This window comes from Schistocerca gregaria, chromosome X, assembly GCF_023897955.1.
Source record: "Schistocerca gregaria isolate iqSchGreg1 chromosome X, iqSchGreg1.2, whole genome shotgun sequence".
NCBI classification, from domain to species: domain Eukaryota; kingdom Metazoa; phylum Arthropoda; class Insecta; order Orthoptera; family Acrididae; genus Schistocerca; species Schistocerca gregaria.
In genome coordinates this window covers 554094957-554112503 of record NC_064931.1, presented here as the reverse complement: position 1 = coordinate 554112503, position 17547 = coordinate 554094957, and the positions used below count along the sequence as shown (strand labels likewise).

At 39.1% G+C, this 17547-nt stretch overlaps 1 protein-coding gene across 16 annotated transcripts in view; it reads right to left on the bottom strand.

The window, feature by feature from the left end:
- The window catches only part of LOC126297434 (trithorax group protein osa-like), a 307341-nt gene extending 290227 nt beyond the window's left edge, over window positions 1-17114 (bottom strand). For 9 of the 16 annotated variants that reach the window (XM_049988261.1, XM_049988269.1, XM_049988262.1 and 6 more), the window contains exon 1: window positions 15945-17114. In XM_049988261.1, the coding sequence (XP_049844218.1) occupies window positions 15945-16865 (921 nt within the window). In that variant the 5' untranslated portion in view covers window positions 16866-17114. The remainder of the gene's footprint in view (window positions 1-15944) is intronic. The other 7 variants (XM_049988270.1, XM_049988272.1, XM_049988273.1 and 4 more) reach the window with 1 other exon arrangement.
- Window positions 17115-17547: the final 433 nt, after the last annotated feature.

Below are 17547 nucleotides of genomic sequence, written 5' to 3'. Positions count from 1 at the left end.
CGGTCTAGATCTCTGAAGCAACAGTTAACGGTTTTGCGATCACGCAGTATGTGCTATGGATTTCCTTTCCGTTGTATACATGCGAAAAAAATGCACTTTAAAAAAATGTTCATATTGGCTATCACTTGATACTTTCTCGAAGCGGCAAGACTAAGGTGTCGTCCTTACAGTGAAGAGAAAAATTCTATCTCCTATCGCAAGGGATGTCACTGGAGCAAAATTAAAACTATATTTTGATCCAGATTATATTGATATGACAGCAACTAATCACATATTTTGAGATGTACAACAAATAAAAATTCCATGGAATTGCTTCGTTCATTACTTTGGGCAGAATTTTGTTATTTTTCGCACCGTCAGAAGTGGAATGGCACCCACGGTATGCCTTATAATATATGTCACGAATGGTATACGTACTTGACGTTGTTTGTGCTTGCTAAACCACTCTAAATAAATATTCTAAGGAAAGCAGTATCAAAACATCTAAGGAGTTTAAATGGATTACCTCTCACCAACCTTTTCCCTGTTGTCACTGAATGTATTGTTATTATATAAAGAAGTCCAATTTGCCTGACTACGTAATAACGAACGTTCTTACTGCAATAAAAGAAAAAGTATTATCTCGGAAAAAAGAAAAATTGTAAGCCATGTAAGGTAAAGGGCATAACCCCCTAGGCTATGTCTTGTTCAAGCAGATAGCAACAGGTGGACGGCTGAAGTAATTCTGATTCGAAGAACGTAAATGTGTGTTGGTCTAGTTTCACCGCGGTATTCATTAGAGAAGGTTTTAGCATAATAGAGATTACGTCGGTTTCCTTAAGGGGGGTAGGACGTCAAAAGGGCCGACTTGGAGCAGGAGAGACACCACAGAACATTTTAATTTCCACTGTCTATAGTTTTATAAATAAATTCATAAAACTGTCAGCATGAACAGGAAGGATCCAGGATTCACACTCGTAGCGGTGGAAGTTCATAAAAATAACAAAAAAATTATTACATGCGGAATTTCATCATTTTTTCACTTACTATTGGCTTCATTTGTTGCTACAGGTACACCTATCTTCATAAGTAAGGGAAATTCTTTGATGAATTTTGCACAGCATACAAACCAAACTTACAGGTATATGAAACTCTGGAGTTTTCCAAATCTATTAAGAACTGTGGTCAAAATGGAGATGATTAACAATAAAATTTGGATTTTTTCTAAACATGAAGTTTAAAACGTAACAGCTCATTCATTTAATTCATAAATTAAGTAAATTCTATAGTTTCATACACCTGTACATATGGCTTGTATGCTGTGCAAAATTCATCGACGAATCTCTTTACTTATGAAGAAAAGTGTACCTATAGCAACAAATGCATCCAATAGTAAGTGAAAAAGTAATGAAATATCAAATGTAAAAAGATTTATTATGTTATGCTTTTGAACTGTTATTAGTGTGAATCCTGAATCCTTCCTGGTCATGCTGACAAAGTTTAATGAATTTATTTGTAAAAGTTGAAACAGTGGCAATTAAAATGTCGTGTGGTGCCTCTCCTGCTCCAAGTCGGCCAGTTTGACGCCCTACCCCCTTAAAGGTTCTGGGAATATGGGGCACGGTGCGGAAGTCTGCCACAGAAGCCTGTAACTGCAGTGGAACTACGTAATGGATAAATAAAAACTGTCTAAAAATCCACGAATACAGATTACAATCACTCCATCATTAAAGAGTTTACAGTCGACAGTAAAAGCAAAAACACATTAAGTCATCGTGCTGTACCTTGTAGCACAGTACATTCTGAGGTTACATTCCTGATATATCTCACGAGACTTCACTAACGCGGTAGTTTTTCCATCAGTACACGATGTTGGCGACGAATAAATGGTAACCTCTTTCGTAGGACGGGACCAAAGATTTTTTTTTTTTTTTCAAAATTATGAAGCAAGGAAAAGTCTAAGTTAGTGGTTTGGCTGTCCAACAGAGTATGGACGAGATTAAAGCTACTTACGTTAACTCATTGTAATATGCGGCTTGCATCTGTGTATTTAATATTATACTGTGGCGGTTGAGAACAGCACTTTTAAGTAACGTGTAAGGCACACCTTGCACCACTATCGAGCATTGTACATTTACAACACTTCTTTTTTGGTTACGACAACCGGTAACTGCTGTCCACTGAAACAAAAGGCCTGAATCTATGCCCATTTCACTCCGTTCCTCAGAGATTATGGACTAAACCTAACCCAAAATTTCAAAAACATCTATTATGGCCAAAATTTCATATGGTGAACAAAAGATATATTTTGCAGTTCCACGTAACGCTTGTCGGCTTGAGGTGCATTTTTCTCAGTAATATCCTGTCGAAAATATACTCCAATGTACGTAACGAATATTCGCAAATATACGTGTGTGAAACAAGTGCGCTTACTAAAGCGTTAAACCCCATGCGTTGTGACAAGAAATCGGGGAAACATCACCAGGTAAGAGGTTCCTGTTCCGCCTGTGATAGTGAAAGACGACGTTATTGCGACTAAACCAGCGATAACTGTTTCTAGAGAAGAGCTGCCAGCATGCATAACACGAGTAAACCGTATTTATATATGAAACATTTACTATCCAATGGCGGCTGAAATCAATTTCAGCATATTTCACCGCCTCGCATGTAAACCAGCCATCCATGTCAAATTGCTTACACGATATGATCCTCCTATTAGAGTTGGAATTCCTTTACCTAAGACGTACGAACGGGTCACCCGAGTTATCATCAGAGAAACTACAGCTTAACATGGGATCCGGGCCAGTGTTAGCGCGTATCATCATCTTCGTGCTCGTGCTCTCTCTCTCTCTCTCTCTCTCTCTCTCTCTCTCTCTCTCTCCCTCTCTCTACCAAACACAAATTCGTTTAGTTGGAAGAAAGAAAGTAAGGTTGGGGCTTAACGTCCCGTTGACGATGACGTTATTATGGACGGAGCACTAACTCTGATCTGGGAATCAATTCGCTCGTGTTCTCTTCAAACGAAGCGTCCCGGCATTACTTTAAACGTTTTATGGAAACTGCGGGAAACCCTAAATCTCTATGGTCCACGTGGAACTTTAGGGCTGGCATCCGAGTGCAAAATCAATTACCACTGCGCCACCTCGCTCGGTTCTTTCAGTCGTAGAATGACGCGGCGCAGTCACACATCCTCATATTTTAACCGGCTTCAAATACTTCTTGAGTCAATCGCACGGAACTTGTGCAGCTGTGTTAGAAAGTACATAATATTATGGTATTCAACGGGCTGAATTTGGTGGAATTCTATGCTAGTGTATGCAGTGAAAACAAGATAGCTGCAAGCAGCCAGTTTTATAGGCAATATTTATTTAGACAATAACGGCCAATCAGATTTGTGGCATTTATGTACCACAGTACATAAGTAGTTTCGTTGAGATTTGAAGATGAAACCCTCTGCACAAACAGACTCGTGCTTCATTTACCGCATTTCACCATAGGATTAAACATTTACTCAAGGTTCACAATGTTACCGTAAGAGATATTCGGAATTGATGTACATTCTCCCAAGAAGAAAAAATATGGGAGCCAGCCACAAGTAATAGCGCCACTAAGGTGACGTTTCATGCGTAGCGTACGAAAATGAACCTGCATCTCCGTAAGAGAGGAGCGAAAATGAGAGATTGCTGCAGTAACAGCTGTGGCTGCCCCGAATGGAGCTGCGCGTTTGCGAAGCTATCGACGGAACGCACATACTGTTACGAGCGTCGATGCTAACGGTCACAGCGTCTGTGCACTAGGAGTAAATGCGTCACATTTTTTACAGTGTAATCTTGTTTAGCGGCTTCTAAAACTGAAACAGAACAAAATCGTACCGTTATTTCCGCAAAAAAGTCTGCAGCTCCTTCGAAAGGACGGTGCCTAGGGTTCAACAGCCCGTCGACGTCAGACGACACAAAGCACAGACTGTGAACAGAGAAGAGATGAAGGAAACCAGCCGTGGCTTTGCTTAAGGAAATATCCCAGCATTCGGGCCAAGCGACAGGGAAACCGCAGGATAATTCAGGATGTCCGGGTGGGTATTTGAATCGCACTCTTTCCGGCTACAAGGTCAGCGCACTCTGTCATGACACCAACAAAAATGAATTCTACATATTCATTGATGCAGTCTCACAGTTGCAAACAAAACTGTCCCATTTTAGGTTTACTTCAGACCACAATCAAAGGTAGTATTTTTGAAGTGATGAACCTAGTCTGAACAAGAAGGACGCAGACCATTTGAGATTTCGTCCCCGCAACTACGGTCATTCGGTAACTGTAGATTCGAGACGAACCTGCAATCCGTTCTCATTAACATAGTGGTGCGCCGTGTCCACTGCAGTGGACAGCTGTTCTTTGACATTTTCAATCAGTTCTGAGGCTAAAAATGCATGCAGTCCACTGCAGAGGACACTGTGTGCATTTGACTGAAAACGACAAAGACGACCATTAACCCTGTTGTGGTGTCTCATGTGGCATTCGCTGAATCGGCAAAATAACATTAAAAAAAAAGCGCAACTGCTGCGCGGCCTGGAGTTTGCCTTACTGTCCGCAACCCTTTCTTCCCGTTTCCTTCACCATTTCCCCAGATCATTTCCGCGCTCACCTGTCTTCCATCTTGTCCTATAAATTCTTGATCTTGCGATGCTCCCTAGAATCTTCCACAACTCCCAGAAACTTCTGATGACTCTGCAATATTTATTCGTGTAACTTCACTGTGTGTCCACTCTAGTTACAGACTACCGACGCTACTACATCGTGGGTCTTTTGAGAGTGCTAAATGCCTCCACTTTTACTGTTTGGATGAATCTCCACTCCACTCCACTCCACTCTGACAGAAAATTGTGGGTGCTCACTGAGCAGCAAGAAGCTAAAATAAAGTTAGCCTCCCTTTCGTTTCCACTGCACTTTTCAATAAAGCACAATTGACATACCACATTCATGCCTGTCTGGTGAAAGACACTAACATACCACAATCTCATGTCTTCTGAAAAAGAGGAGAGCTGTGCAAATTCTAATAATTTGTTTTTACTGTCACTTAACTGTTACCACAAATGATATGATACGATTCTTTTACTTAACAGTTGACATGGCAGTCTCTCGTCAGGAGCTAACCTGGAAAATATTATTACTGAACTGACAAGGTGCTCACAGTGAAATATGTTCAGGAGCAGTGCCCAAATACTTGCCACCAGCCACACAACTGTTACCCTGTAAATGCAGTCCATGTGGTGATGAAATGAGCAATACTCCTCAACCCACGAGGCAGCACACAGTGTGCTATGGGAAACAGTCAAACTACCTAACAATTAAATGTTATTTATGTGGTATAGTAACTCCCAGGCTATCAAATATTGTTCACTTATTCATCGGGTTATCTGCATATCTGATGTTATCGTAGACACAATCTGTTAAACACTCAGTATCACTGCAAAATTACGTGGATTTTATGGATTTAATCATTCACATAAAGCTGCCACTTAATACAAAGGCGAACATACATTACCTGGTATTGTCACTAACACCGTTTGAAGTAAATCCAGTGTAATTCTAAATGTCTACCATCGCATGTTGATTCATTATTATTCTCATTTTCAGTGGAAAGTCAGCAGGTTGTTTATTGCTGATCGTAGCAGTGACGAATGCTTTGTGCTTTGTGTCTCTGAGTGACTCACTTGATTGTAAATGTTCACGCAAAAATGACAGATGAACAGACCAGTAAAAAACTTTCATATGGGGTAGTTTGAGAACCCACCCTGAACTTACAGCTACAATAATTATGAAAGCATTACCAAACACAATTTGTCATCCATCAAATGTAGTCAGTGCAAGATGTTCAACATAGTCAAGTGGTCTGTATGCTGGACTATTAGCCTTTAAAACCACGAAGAAGCTAGTAACCAATTGAAACATTCCTGACAGAGAAATTGTGCTTATGTCCTAAGTATTTTAATCTCATAAGAAATTGGCATATCTCTCTCTATCTCATGTGTGTGTGAGGAGGGAGGGAGGGAGGGAGGGAGGGAGGGAGCGAGGGAGGGAGGGAGGGAGGGAGGGAGGGAGGGAGGGAGGGAGGGAGGGAGGGAGGGAGGGGGGGAGGGAGGGAGGGGGGGAGGGAGGGAGGGGGGGAGGGAGGGAGGGAGGGGGGGAGGGAGGGTGCACAACCATCTGCTGTGTTGTGTTTTAGGATGAATTAGAGAGATCTAAATTATCGTTTGATGCTGGAAACACTAATTTACTGGCTAAATTTTCCAGCAGACACACGACAACTGGCTTATTGGGGTGAGAACACACCATTCCTTCTGTATTGTGCTAATTTATACACTACAGTAATGAAACATTGGATTTTCGAAAAACAGCATCTTCATAGTGTGACATAGTCTAGTTACTATTCCTTGATTTTAATATTAGGTTTTAATACCTCACTGTCACAGTAATAACTCGAGTCAAAGCAGTGGTCTAGAGGGCACTCAATCACCTGTGTCATTACAGATGGAACCACCCCAGCATTTGACTTAAGTGATAAACAGATACCTGCATATGGATGTCTGAGCAGGGTACTTCAACGTGCTTCACTGAAATAACAGTCCACTATGCAAAACACTTCTTGGGTAGACTTAGTGTGCACTACTCACTTCAACTTGACATTATCCTTGAATATTAAGCTCTATAATTCTTCAAGAACATGAGCATCTCATCGTCTGCACGTATGTGAAGCTGCTTGGAGAAACTTGCATTAGGGTGAAGTGAAATGAGAGCAGAAAGGAAGAGGTGAAAGTACGACAGAACTTCATTGGAGTAGCAACAAGCAAAGTGACAGGAGAGGTATCAAGCATAAGTTGGCTGTTCTCTGTGAGATCTCTCTATTTACCTGAAACAGTTAAGACATTTTCTGGGGCAATAACAACATCATTAAATTTAGTCTTCTCATCATCCTTGAAACTGAAACTGAGCCAGTACCAATGTCACTGTACAGAACATTGGCACTGAAAAATGTCTGCGCAAATAAAAAAGAAATATATTGTGTTTTACATAAGGGAGAGCTTAAAAGAAACCCGAATTTTTGTTCTGTTATTCTTGCTGCTGACTGCAAATTAATAGCAAAACAACATACAATAGTAAGGTGGACAACTAGCATCAATAAAGGCTTAACAATGGGTTGAGAAACAAACTGAACAAAAACTAGCTAACAGGATACCCAGATTACACACTTACCCCACACACACTCAGATGACATTGGTGTAGTCATGAAGTTTCATTGGTATTTTTCGTGAGAGGCACTACATTCAGAAGATCTGCATTATCAGTCAACACCACCGTCAGCCAGTTTTCAGTCTAATGATACATGAGAGCAGTTTCCTATGTGGTACAATTGCTACATACACCATACTGCATAGTGGAGTTGCCATCCCATGTAGTATTGCACGGGTAGCTTTACCATTACAAATTTTCAGGCACAGGAAATAATACTACTGTTACACTTCCTAAAACTAGTTTTGGGTTGCAACTCACCACAAACTAATGTACAGATACTGTACGGCATTCAATAAGATACAAAGGAGTGGCACAACATTCCCATGTGAAAGATCAAATGTGCTATCAATCCATAAGAACCAAACAAACTTCCAGAGTAACATATCTGACTACCACTGATAGACCATTCACTAGTTGTATTACTTAAATTGCTGAAATGACCCTTAAGAGCGATACATTTATTACTTAGTATCTTGTTTAACATAAATTTTATTACATGGGGTTAATTCAATATAACTGGCAAAAAACAGCAGTGGAAGCATTCATATTGTAACTCACATGAGTAGTGCATCAAAATGCAACATGTACAACAGGAAGTCTGCTACCCTCACGACAAAGATGACTTGGCATGGTAAAGAGAACCAGAGGATTAAAAAAAATATATGTTTGTGGGTGTACTATGCATAATAATCACAGTCCAGGCAACTCATGAAAACTGGGACACAGCAGGCACAAAGCCACATAAATCCCAGTTCATATTATCCCATACACGCTCACTTTTTTTCAAGGGCAGTTGACCTAAAGCGTGGTAAAAATCCTCATGAAGCAATCTGAGACTCCGCAGGCGTAGTGAGATACTGTATTTCTGGTCAGTGAAGAACATATCCGTAGAATGCTCCCGAATTTATTACACGTAAACACCTCTGATACGAAGATTTTGTTTCCCTCAGGTGTGTATCTATCTAGCTCAACGGTTAAATCAATTCATGAATCTTTCAATTCACATTTCCTCTACTATTATAGTGTGATGAAGTAACTTCCAATTGCTAACAAAAGAGCAAGTGTAGAATGATGTTGTCGACAGCATGTGGTGTCTGCACTATATCGATGCAACTCACACTCAACAAAACATTATAATGTTTACCGATGGCATGGCAACAGGGCACACAACAGCTCTGCCATTGATGACATAGAAGGGGAAACTGATTTCTCAGACTCTCTCCTCCTCATCTAATAGCTAAACATCAAGAGTTGAAGGCTATTTTAATCACATCACCATAAGCTCCAACACATTAGGGGGCAGATTCCCTTGTACCTGCTGTGTCAGATTCTAATAGCAGTATTTCTATACTGACACTAATTTTTGGGACATGTGGTTTGCAGAGTTACTCACGTGGGTGGGTAACTTATGTAGTCCACGGTGAGAGGCTGTCCCAGGTAGTGTTCATACACATGTGGTGTTGTTCTCCAAATCTAATTGGCTGTGATTCACTGCTCTTCCATTGACTGTCACAGTCCTAGCTAACAGTCCCAGTAATCTAAATATCATTTACGATGGCAGCTGAACCTAGCAGTACCTTTTTTACGGTAACTGATGTACCCACGACAGACTTTTGGCACCACCACTCTTAAAAGTTGCACAGGGTTTAGATGCCCCCTCAGAAAATGCAATGACAACACACCTACCTTGTGTATTTTGTCTTTTGTTCCTACTGACATCATCTGCAATCTAAAATCCTAAAAATATGACACACATCAGTACTGTATTTTAAATGACCAGAGCCATCTTTCTCTTTCCAACATTTGGAATTCACATGGCCATTGCTAAACCTAATCTGACCTTATTAAAAATTACTTGAACATGAATAATAATTCACAACATATGCTTAGTAAAAGTTTGTAAAGTGACAAGTAGTTGGTGTTTCATATTAGAGAAGTGTTACATTAACTAAAACATGGTGGTTTTGTAAACACAAATAAAACCCTTTTCATGCTACCATTGGCCATCGGACTGTTATGCTAATTTTCAGTTTAAACTTCTACAATTACAACCTTCTGCCACTGGATTTCAATGAAGTGATGGACAAATTAATGGCATAATCGAAAACAGTTCTTCCTTTGAGGGGGAAAAACAAGACAAGACACAGCACAAAGTTGGTATCAAGTTCCTCCACCTCTAAGTCAAATTTTATTATACACTAAAACATACAGAAAATTCTATTCTCAGAATGTGAATTTCAAATATAGTGAGGTGATAAAAGTTGTTGGGTACCACGTAATGTCATGTCGGACCTCCTTTTGCCCGTCATAGAGCAGAAACTTTAAGCGGCATGGACTCAACAAGACATTATAAGTCCACTGCAGAAATATAGAGCCACGCTGCCCCTATAGGCTAGCCATCTGCAATCGTAGACGTGGTGTTGGTGCAGAGTTTTGTGCACGAACTGATCTCTCAATTATGACCTATGAATTTTGACGGGATTTGTGCTGTGTGACTGGGATGGCCAAATCATTTGCTCGAATTATCCAGAATGTTCTTCAAACAAAATGCAAACAGTTGTGGCTTGGTGACATGATGCATTGTCATCGTTGTTTGGGAACATGAAATCCACGAGTGGCTGCAAATGGTCTCCAAGTAGCTGAGCATAACGAGGACCCAGTCCATTCCACGTAAACACAGCCCAAACCATTGCAGAGCCACAACCAGCTTGCACCGTGCCTTGCTGACAACCTGGATCAATGGTTTTGTAGAGTCAGGGTCACACTCAAACTGTAATGTTAGCTCTTACCAACAGCAATTGAGACTCATCTACTAGGCCACGGTTTTCCATTTGTCTAGGGTAGAACTGACATGGTCATGAGCCCAGGAGAGGCGCTCCGTGGGATATTGTGCTGTTAGCAAAGGCATTCACTTTAGTGTCTTCTGCCATAGCCCCTTAATGCCAAATTTCACCACACTGTCCAAATGGATATGTTCGTCGTACAGCCCACACTGATTTCTGTGGCTCTCTCTGGCAGTGTTGCTTGGCTTTTAGCACTGACAACGCTACACAAACACTGCTGTTCTTGGTTGTTATGAGGAGGTCATTAGCCACTGCATTTTCTGTGGTGAGAGAAAATGACTGAAATTTGGTATTCTTCACATTCCTGACACTGTGGATCTTGGAATATTGAATTGCCGGGTCGACTGAAGCGTCCAATCCCACCCATCGGCTTTGATCCGTGACGTAAGGCTGTTGTGGAGTGTGATGTCACGACGGCGTGGAATTTAGTTTGTGAGAGTGGCGTGTTTGTAGATGTCGTTTTGATGCGATCGGTGGTGCTCTCTGGTGGTGTGTTTGGTTTAGTTTGAGAATGTGGCGTCGTGTGTGAATTTTGGTGAATTGGTTTTTTTTTTTGTCTTTGGTAGATATGGATATGACTGACAGGGTCAACAGTTTTTGGTTGTCGGTTACGATGGGGGACAGTGCATTGTCTCTAATAAAATTTCTTCAACTACTCAGATTTTTGGATGAAGTCGTGAAGTGTTCAGTATGTCGTGAAGAAATGAGGCTTACTTAAAGTTCCGGCATATCAAACCAGGGACGGCTGTATGTGGAGATGTCGTAAGGATAACAGGTCAGGGGAAGTGTTCGATCCCAATGTGTGGCTGTGAATGTTGGTATTGGTATCGGGAGATGTTTGAGCTATATAGGTCAAGGGAAGTGTTAGGTCCTAGTTTATGGGATCGGGAGCTGCTGTTGAGCTATATGTTTTGAGGAACACTGTGTGTGTGTGTGTGTGTGTGTGTGTGTGTGTGTGTGTGTGTGTGTGTGTGTGTGTGTGTTTGTTTGTTTTTCGCCGTATTTTCGTCCTCATAGCGTGTATGTAACGATTTTATATGCAACATATTGGAATCGTGGTTTATGGTCGATTCTGCCATATTTGTGACGTAATGGGTCAAAGCAGACGGGCGGGATCAGATGCTTCCGTATTTCCAAAATTGCATTGTAATTCCCAAAAAGAAATGCCCCATGAATCTAGCTGCAACTACTACTATACATTCAAAGTCTGTTAACTCCTGTCGCGCGACCACAATCACAGCAGAAACTTTTTCACACGAATCACCTGAGTACAAATGACAGCTCTGACAAAGCACTGCCCTTTTATACCTCGTGTGCACTATACTACCGCCATCTGTATATGTGGATATCACCATCCCACGACTTGTCACCTCAGTACGTAACTCACTTTTTCTTGTCTGCAATTAAAATTTGCGACAGTGATGTGAAAAACATATCATTCAAATGTGTCTGACAGTTGGACAGGATGTGCTTCAACTATTGTTTGCATCACATTAAAAGGCAATATATAATTCTCACATCCAAAACACTCACCTATCCTGTACAAGAATGTTTAGCATAGTGGCAGCATGCAATTGAACACAACAAAATAAACATGACTACCTCTCTGAATTTTTATTCACAATAATTAAAAAAAAAATTCCATGAGTTCAAAAATGGTATGTGAGCACTTTTGTAGGAACAAGACATAATTCGTAGCCAACAAGCCACCATATGATGCGTGGAGGATGACAGATTATATCAATTTTAGGGACGGATTTAACCTGGCAATACCTGATGTTTGTTTAAACCGTGATGAAATGATGTTATGTGCGATGACATACGTAAACAGAGATACAACAGAACAGTGGCAATATTTATTTTGCTTGTATATTATTTTTCTGATATGTTTGTTAGTTGGAGGTATAGTTTAAGTTGGAGGGTGGAAGTTTGGTAGTGAGTCATCTAAGACAACAAATATTAATACAGAACCTTAGCTGAACTGACTTAATGATTTGTACTGTAAGCCAAAGTCTAGGTTAAGCTGAAACATGACAGTTTGGTTGAGAGTCAGACAAGCCGTCGTAGGTAACGTCATGCAAATAGCTATAGTTCTTATAATGATGTACAATTTAAGCATATTGTACTTCAATGAGTTATCAAGGATGTCAGGATCAAAGCAAATGGTGTGGCATTGGAATATTCATTTTTTCTTCTTATCAGATGTCCCTCCATTTTAACTTATTCAGAGTTTTTGTGTAGTAAAATGTACTACCAGTATCCTTCACTTTGTACTCATATTTTTACTGCTGTGGCCGTTGTGCTTGAATAATGTATCCTTAGATTGATGTGTGATGGAACTTTCCGTTTTACATTTATACTCCGCAAACCAGCTTACACCATGTGGCGGAGGGATATTTTAAAACCAGCCCTCCATATAATGTTGAACCACTCCTGGAATTCACTGACTACCTCTGGAAAGCTCTCTTGTCAATAAAAGTCTCATAAAAATGAATAGTCTATTTTTTAAAATTATTTATTTATTTATTTTATTTTTGCAGTTTCTGTAGTTGTATGAAAATAACATGGTTTCCACGACTATGAGATAACTAGAAGACAGATTACACAAGGTTCTTGGTCCCCTATCTTACATCATACAGAATCCATACATTCTCAGAATCTATCCAGTGATTTAGAATCTGGCTCTCCTTTCCCCACTACACAGTTCAGTGGTTATCCCAGCTTCAGTTGTTTTGAATGGTAAAATAAGGTGGTATCTGAATGACAATGATTAATAATTTGCCACTGCAGTTGCACTCAATGTAGTCACATTGCATTTGCTTATGTGGATGGTCACCTATCATTCACTGTGCCGAGAACTAATTTTGTGACAGCTATCCTGAACATAACAACTGTTCACGTAATGGACCACTTCTTTATAAATAGCCTCAATTACAAATGGACAAATGGCACTCATACCTTCACAAATATCTCAAACATGTTTAATGTTGCTTCAACAATTGGCAGTAAGCTCTTTTAAGAACTTAAATGCAAGATCCCCATACACGTATACCTACGTTAACTTTGTGTTTGAGGAGGAGGAAATTATAGGAAAAGAATTGAAAGTACACTTATCTACAACTATTGCTGACATCTAACATGTAGGGCTCTGAATGACATATGTAAGTCAATATTAAGCGACCTGCAACTATCTGTGAAATGAGTAATGTGTCAGTAAACGTAACTTACAGTTGATGCTGAAAGCCTTAATGGCATTCTTGTAAGTCAAAATAGTAAACAAAAATTTTGTCACAACAAGAACATCTGACTGTAATTATATAACAAGGTATTGTACAGATTTTCAAATTATTATTTTTTTTTTCATGTCTCACTGTCCTGATTTTCATGCAGTAAAATACACTATGTAACACCAAAGTGTGATTACATTCAGTATTTAAAACAAAAAAGTAAAATAAGGAATAAAATGTTTCCCCTTTCCAAATAATTCATGATGGCTCAGTAAACAAACCTTAAGGAGAGGCGAGATAAGTGGTCCATTTAACGTATTCCACTTTTGGAATATTTGTGATGTCATTTTTTCAAGTTCCCAATAGCACTTGTACTTGAAAGTTATAACATCACAAATATTGATTTGCTGTAATTAAAAAAAAATAAAAAAAACAACCCTAACTGTCCAGCCTACTGGACCAACAGAACAGACAGTTATAAACACAAAGCATTAACTGAAGTGCATAATACCATTCCGCCAAATCATGGCCAGTCAGTCACTGTTCAGGCTACTCACACATCAGTCCTGCTAACATTTTACTCAGCTGTGATGAAATAAACAGAAATTACTTATTTTCTTATCATTATATTGATCAGGAAGGTCAGGCAATTTAATGCAGTTGAAATTATTAACAGTAGTTGATCATTTCTGATGAAAGAACATTTTGTACCGAAAAGGACCACAAACAATTGAGGGAGGGGGAGGGAAGGCAGGGAGAAACCTTGTTGTTATGATTAGATGTGACATATTAATTTTCTTCAAAGACAATCATTTTGGAAAAAACACGATTCATATCTGCGCCAACAAATGAAATTTATATTTATTATTAGACAGCTCTCTGTATGAACTTTCATTCTCTGTACATGTAGAGGAAATGATAATTTAGTTCCTAGATGGCAATTTACTCAAAAAATTCATTGTTTTGTTGTTAAATGTTAAATTTTGTTGAATAAATATCTACTGCATAGAGGCAATGTATACTTCCAGAAATTTAAGGATTATGTGTGTCATATGATTACTGAACTACATAGCCTCATTTCAACAAAGAAAAAAAAAAAAAACTGACAACAACCTGTGTGAATGCACAATTCTCATTAGTACGTATGTCGTCGGTGTTTTGGTACTGTGCCAATGTGTGTAATCCATGTGTTATGACCTAATGTTATGGAAACTTTAAAAGTCCAGTGGATAAATAAATTATTGTAAGAAATATTCATAATAATTTAAAATAATCTGGGAACACTTTTTGTGATATGCATGAAAACACACAAAAAGTAGTCTGTATACAAATGAATTCATGACCTTTGTTTACATTAAATACACACTTCATTTTTTAATATCATATCATGGGAAAGCTGAATTTAATATCACCTACCCAGAGCAACTACGGAAATTTGCTGTGTATGCAATTACTCACACACAAAATATTTATATTAGGAAACATGTACAAGAAGCTGATGAAACTAGGATCAGTAACCAAATTCCCTATTGACAGAAAATGTGATTGTAAAAGAACACCATGCTAACAGCCAACGGGGTTGTGTCAACTACATAAATATCTGAACTTTTGTAGTGTATATCATAAACAAGAGGGAGAAAGATGGTAAAGGAAATAAATACACCTAAATGACATAATTACACAGTATAAGAGCAATCTGCATATTGCTCACCTCCAATGTAAACAAATTTGCCTCTGCATGCTGGAAGTGATGCAGCTAAGTCTGTATAAGCTACACTGTTACACAAAGAAAACAAACAGTAGCAGCTGCCCATTGTTTGCAACACAGAATACACCCACCATGACCAATGAATGTTGTAAATAAGTAACTTCAAATCTAGATGGGACAGTGTGTAAACACAACATCATTACATTACTGTATCAAGATCACTGGTAATGAACCAATTGGTATTTTATTACTCAGTTTCAGAGAAACATGAATGGCACATTGGATGAATATACAGTTAAAGGCAACAAACCAGCACAACTGATACCAGTATGTAATTTTTTATGTTAATATTTTTCATACTGACAGCTTCTGAGCCTTGGGAAATAAATACCACTGTGTAAATTCTTCAAAATTTCACTCTTATAATTTGTATAAGGGATCTGAAGCTGACCTCTCTTCTCATCACCACTGTCTTCAAGAGCATGAACTCAAATAATGCTGACACCATGCTGTAAACTGAATAACATTATTTATAACAGAACTCTCAATAGCTAACAGGAAGACGTGATATTAAGTAAATAGATAAGTAACATCTAATGTGTTTTATGATTTCTGAAATCAAAACAAAACAAACAAAACAATATCAACAACAATGTTTTGAATCCATTAAAACAGTTTAACTTTCAGCACAAAAGTTATTGTCAGCTTAAAAAGTCTAAATGTTTAGAATATTACTTTTACTATAAGATGAAACATAAATATTCACTTGGAAACAGTAAAAGTAGGGAAATTTTTTACACACTGCTGCATGCTTTGTGAAAGGGCAAATAAACAAAACAAATGATTTAAAAAATAAAAAAGTTGTTCAAACACCAGCAAAGAATTAAAAGAACTTACAGTTATCACTGGAGGTATGGGAGTTGCTGACTGCTGAGGGTGTGGGCTGTAAGATGCTGCTGGCCGACTAGGAGACCATGAAGAGGCTGGTGTTGCTGGCTGATTGTATGGCACGTTGACAGCTCCGTGTTCATTTGATTTTGACATTCGATAATCGCCAAAACTGTTCTGATACCGATGCACTGGGTTAGACGACTGCAGCAGCTGATTTAAAGTAGGTGTTGGTCCAGTAGGCTGAGATATGCCTTGTCCTGACTGATACCTCTGTTGATGCTGCTGTTGTTGCTGGTAACTGCCACTGTGTCCAGTCATTATGGGTCCAACACTTGCAGGTCGTGACGGATGCATTAGTCCAGTCTGCATTAGCTTGGAACCTTGATAACTTTGCCTTATTTGAGTGTTAAACTGACTAAATGGGTTTTGTTGTAAACTACTAGTATCACTACTGTTTTGCACCGTATTACTTGCACCATGCTGATCAGGGTGGTAATTACCTCTTGCACTAAAACCTAAACCAAAACTCTGCAAATTCTGGCTGTTGTTGTCTGAACCTTTGCCATACGTCGGATCACTAATCACACACTGTTCTGCACTCGATGCGAAAGACTTACTGTCAGTATTAACTTTGTTATTATCTACAGACGATACGCCCGAATTTTGTTCACCATTACCAGAACTGTTGTGAATAGGAGGTCCTGTACCTGACTCCTGTCGATATTGACTCATCTCAACGGCGAGACTGTTTTGACCGGATGCTTTTGTTTTCGTACTCACTAAGCTATCACTTCCAGTTATTCCGCGTCCACCATTCTTCTCTGTACCATTTTGGAGCACACTGTTACTTAAATCTGGAGGTTGATCATTTTGCACTTGCTCACGTTTTACTTCATTTTGTTGGCTTCCAGCTTGCGTTGCAGCCATGTTAGGCAAAACCTTCCTTGCTGCCAACACCCCGCCACTGCAAACACATACAGCTACCGCTTACGTTATCCCGAAACTGGTTGAAAGCCAATCCAAACTGAACCAAAGTCGTTCCATTCCTACGTTAGGCAGTGTAGCTTCAATAATTGTTTACGTTTCACTGCAAATAGCCGTATATAAATCAGAACGCGTATATCGTTCACCATTATTTCGCATATCCACTGCAATAGCGCGAAAGGAGGTTATGAGAAAAAAGTGTATATATCCCTCCGCAACAATAACAACAAAAATTACAGGACGTTTTCGTTGCTGTGCAAGGATTAAAATATTATCATGTTCCAATTTGATAGTAAATGATTACTCTGAAACCTTTTGTGAGTCTTTTAATGTTATCGGTTCTAATATGATGGTAGTATATGTGGGGACTACTTTTTGAAATTACAACGAGCACACACGAGCTTGAAGTCAGTTTGTTGTATACTACGATTGGCAATAGCTTCCAGCAAAATAATTGTGGTTGAGCATCGTGAAAATGCTAAACTTACAACTGAAGTTCTCCTGCTTTAAAATGTTATGACAATCGAGAAATCAGTTCAGTTTCAAACGAATTTCCGTGTGAGTTGCATGCAACATGAATAACAAAAAATGTTGACATATGATGTGTAGTGATTATATTCGATAG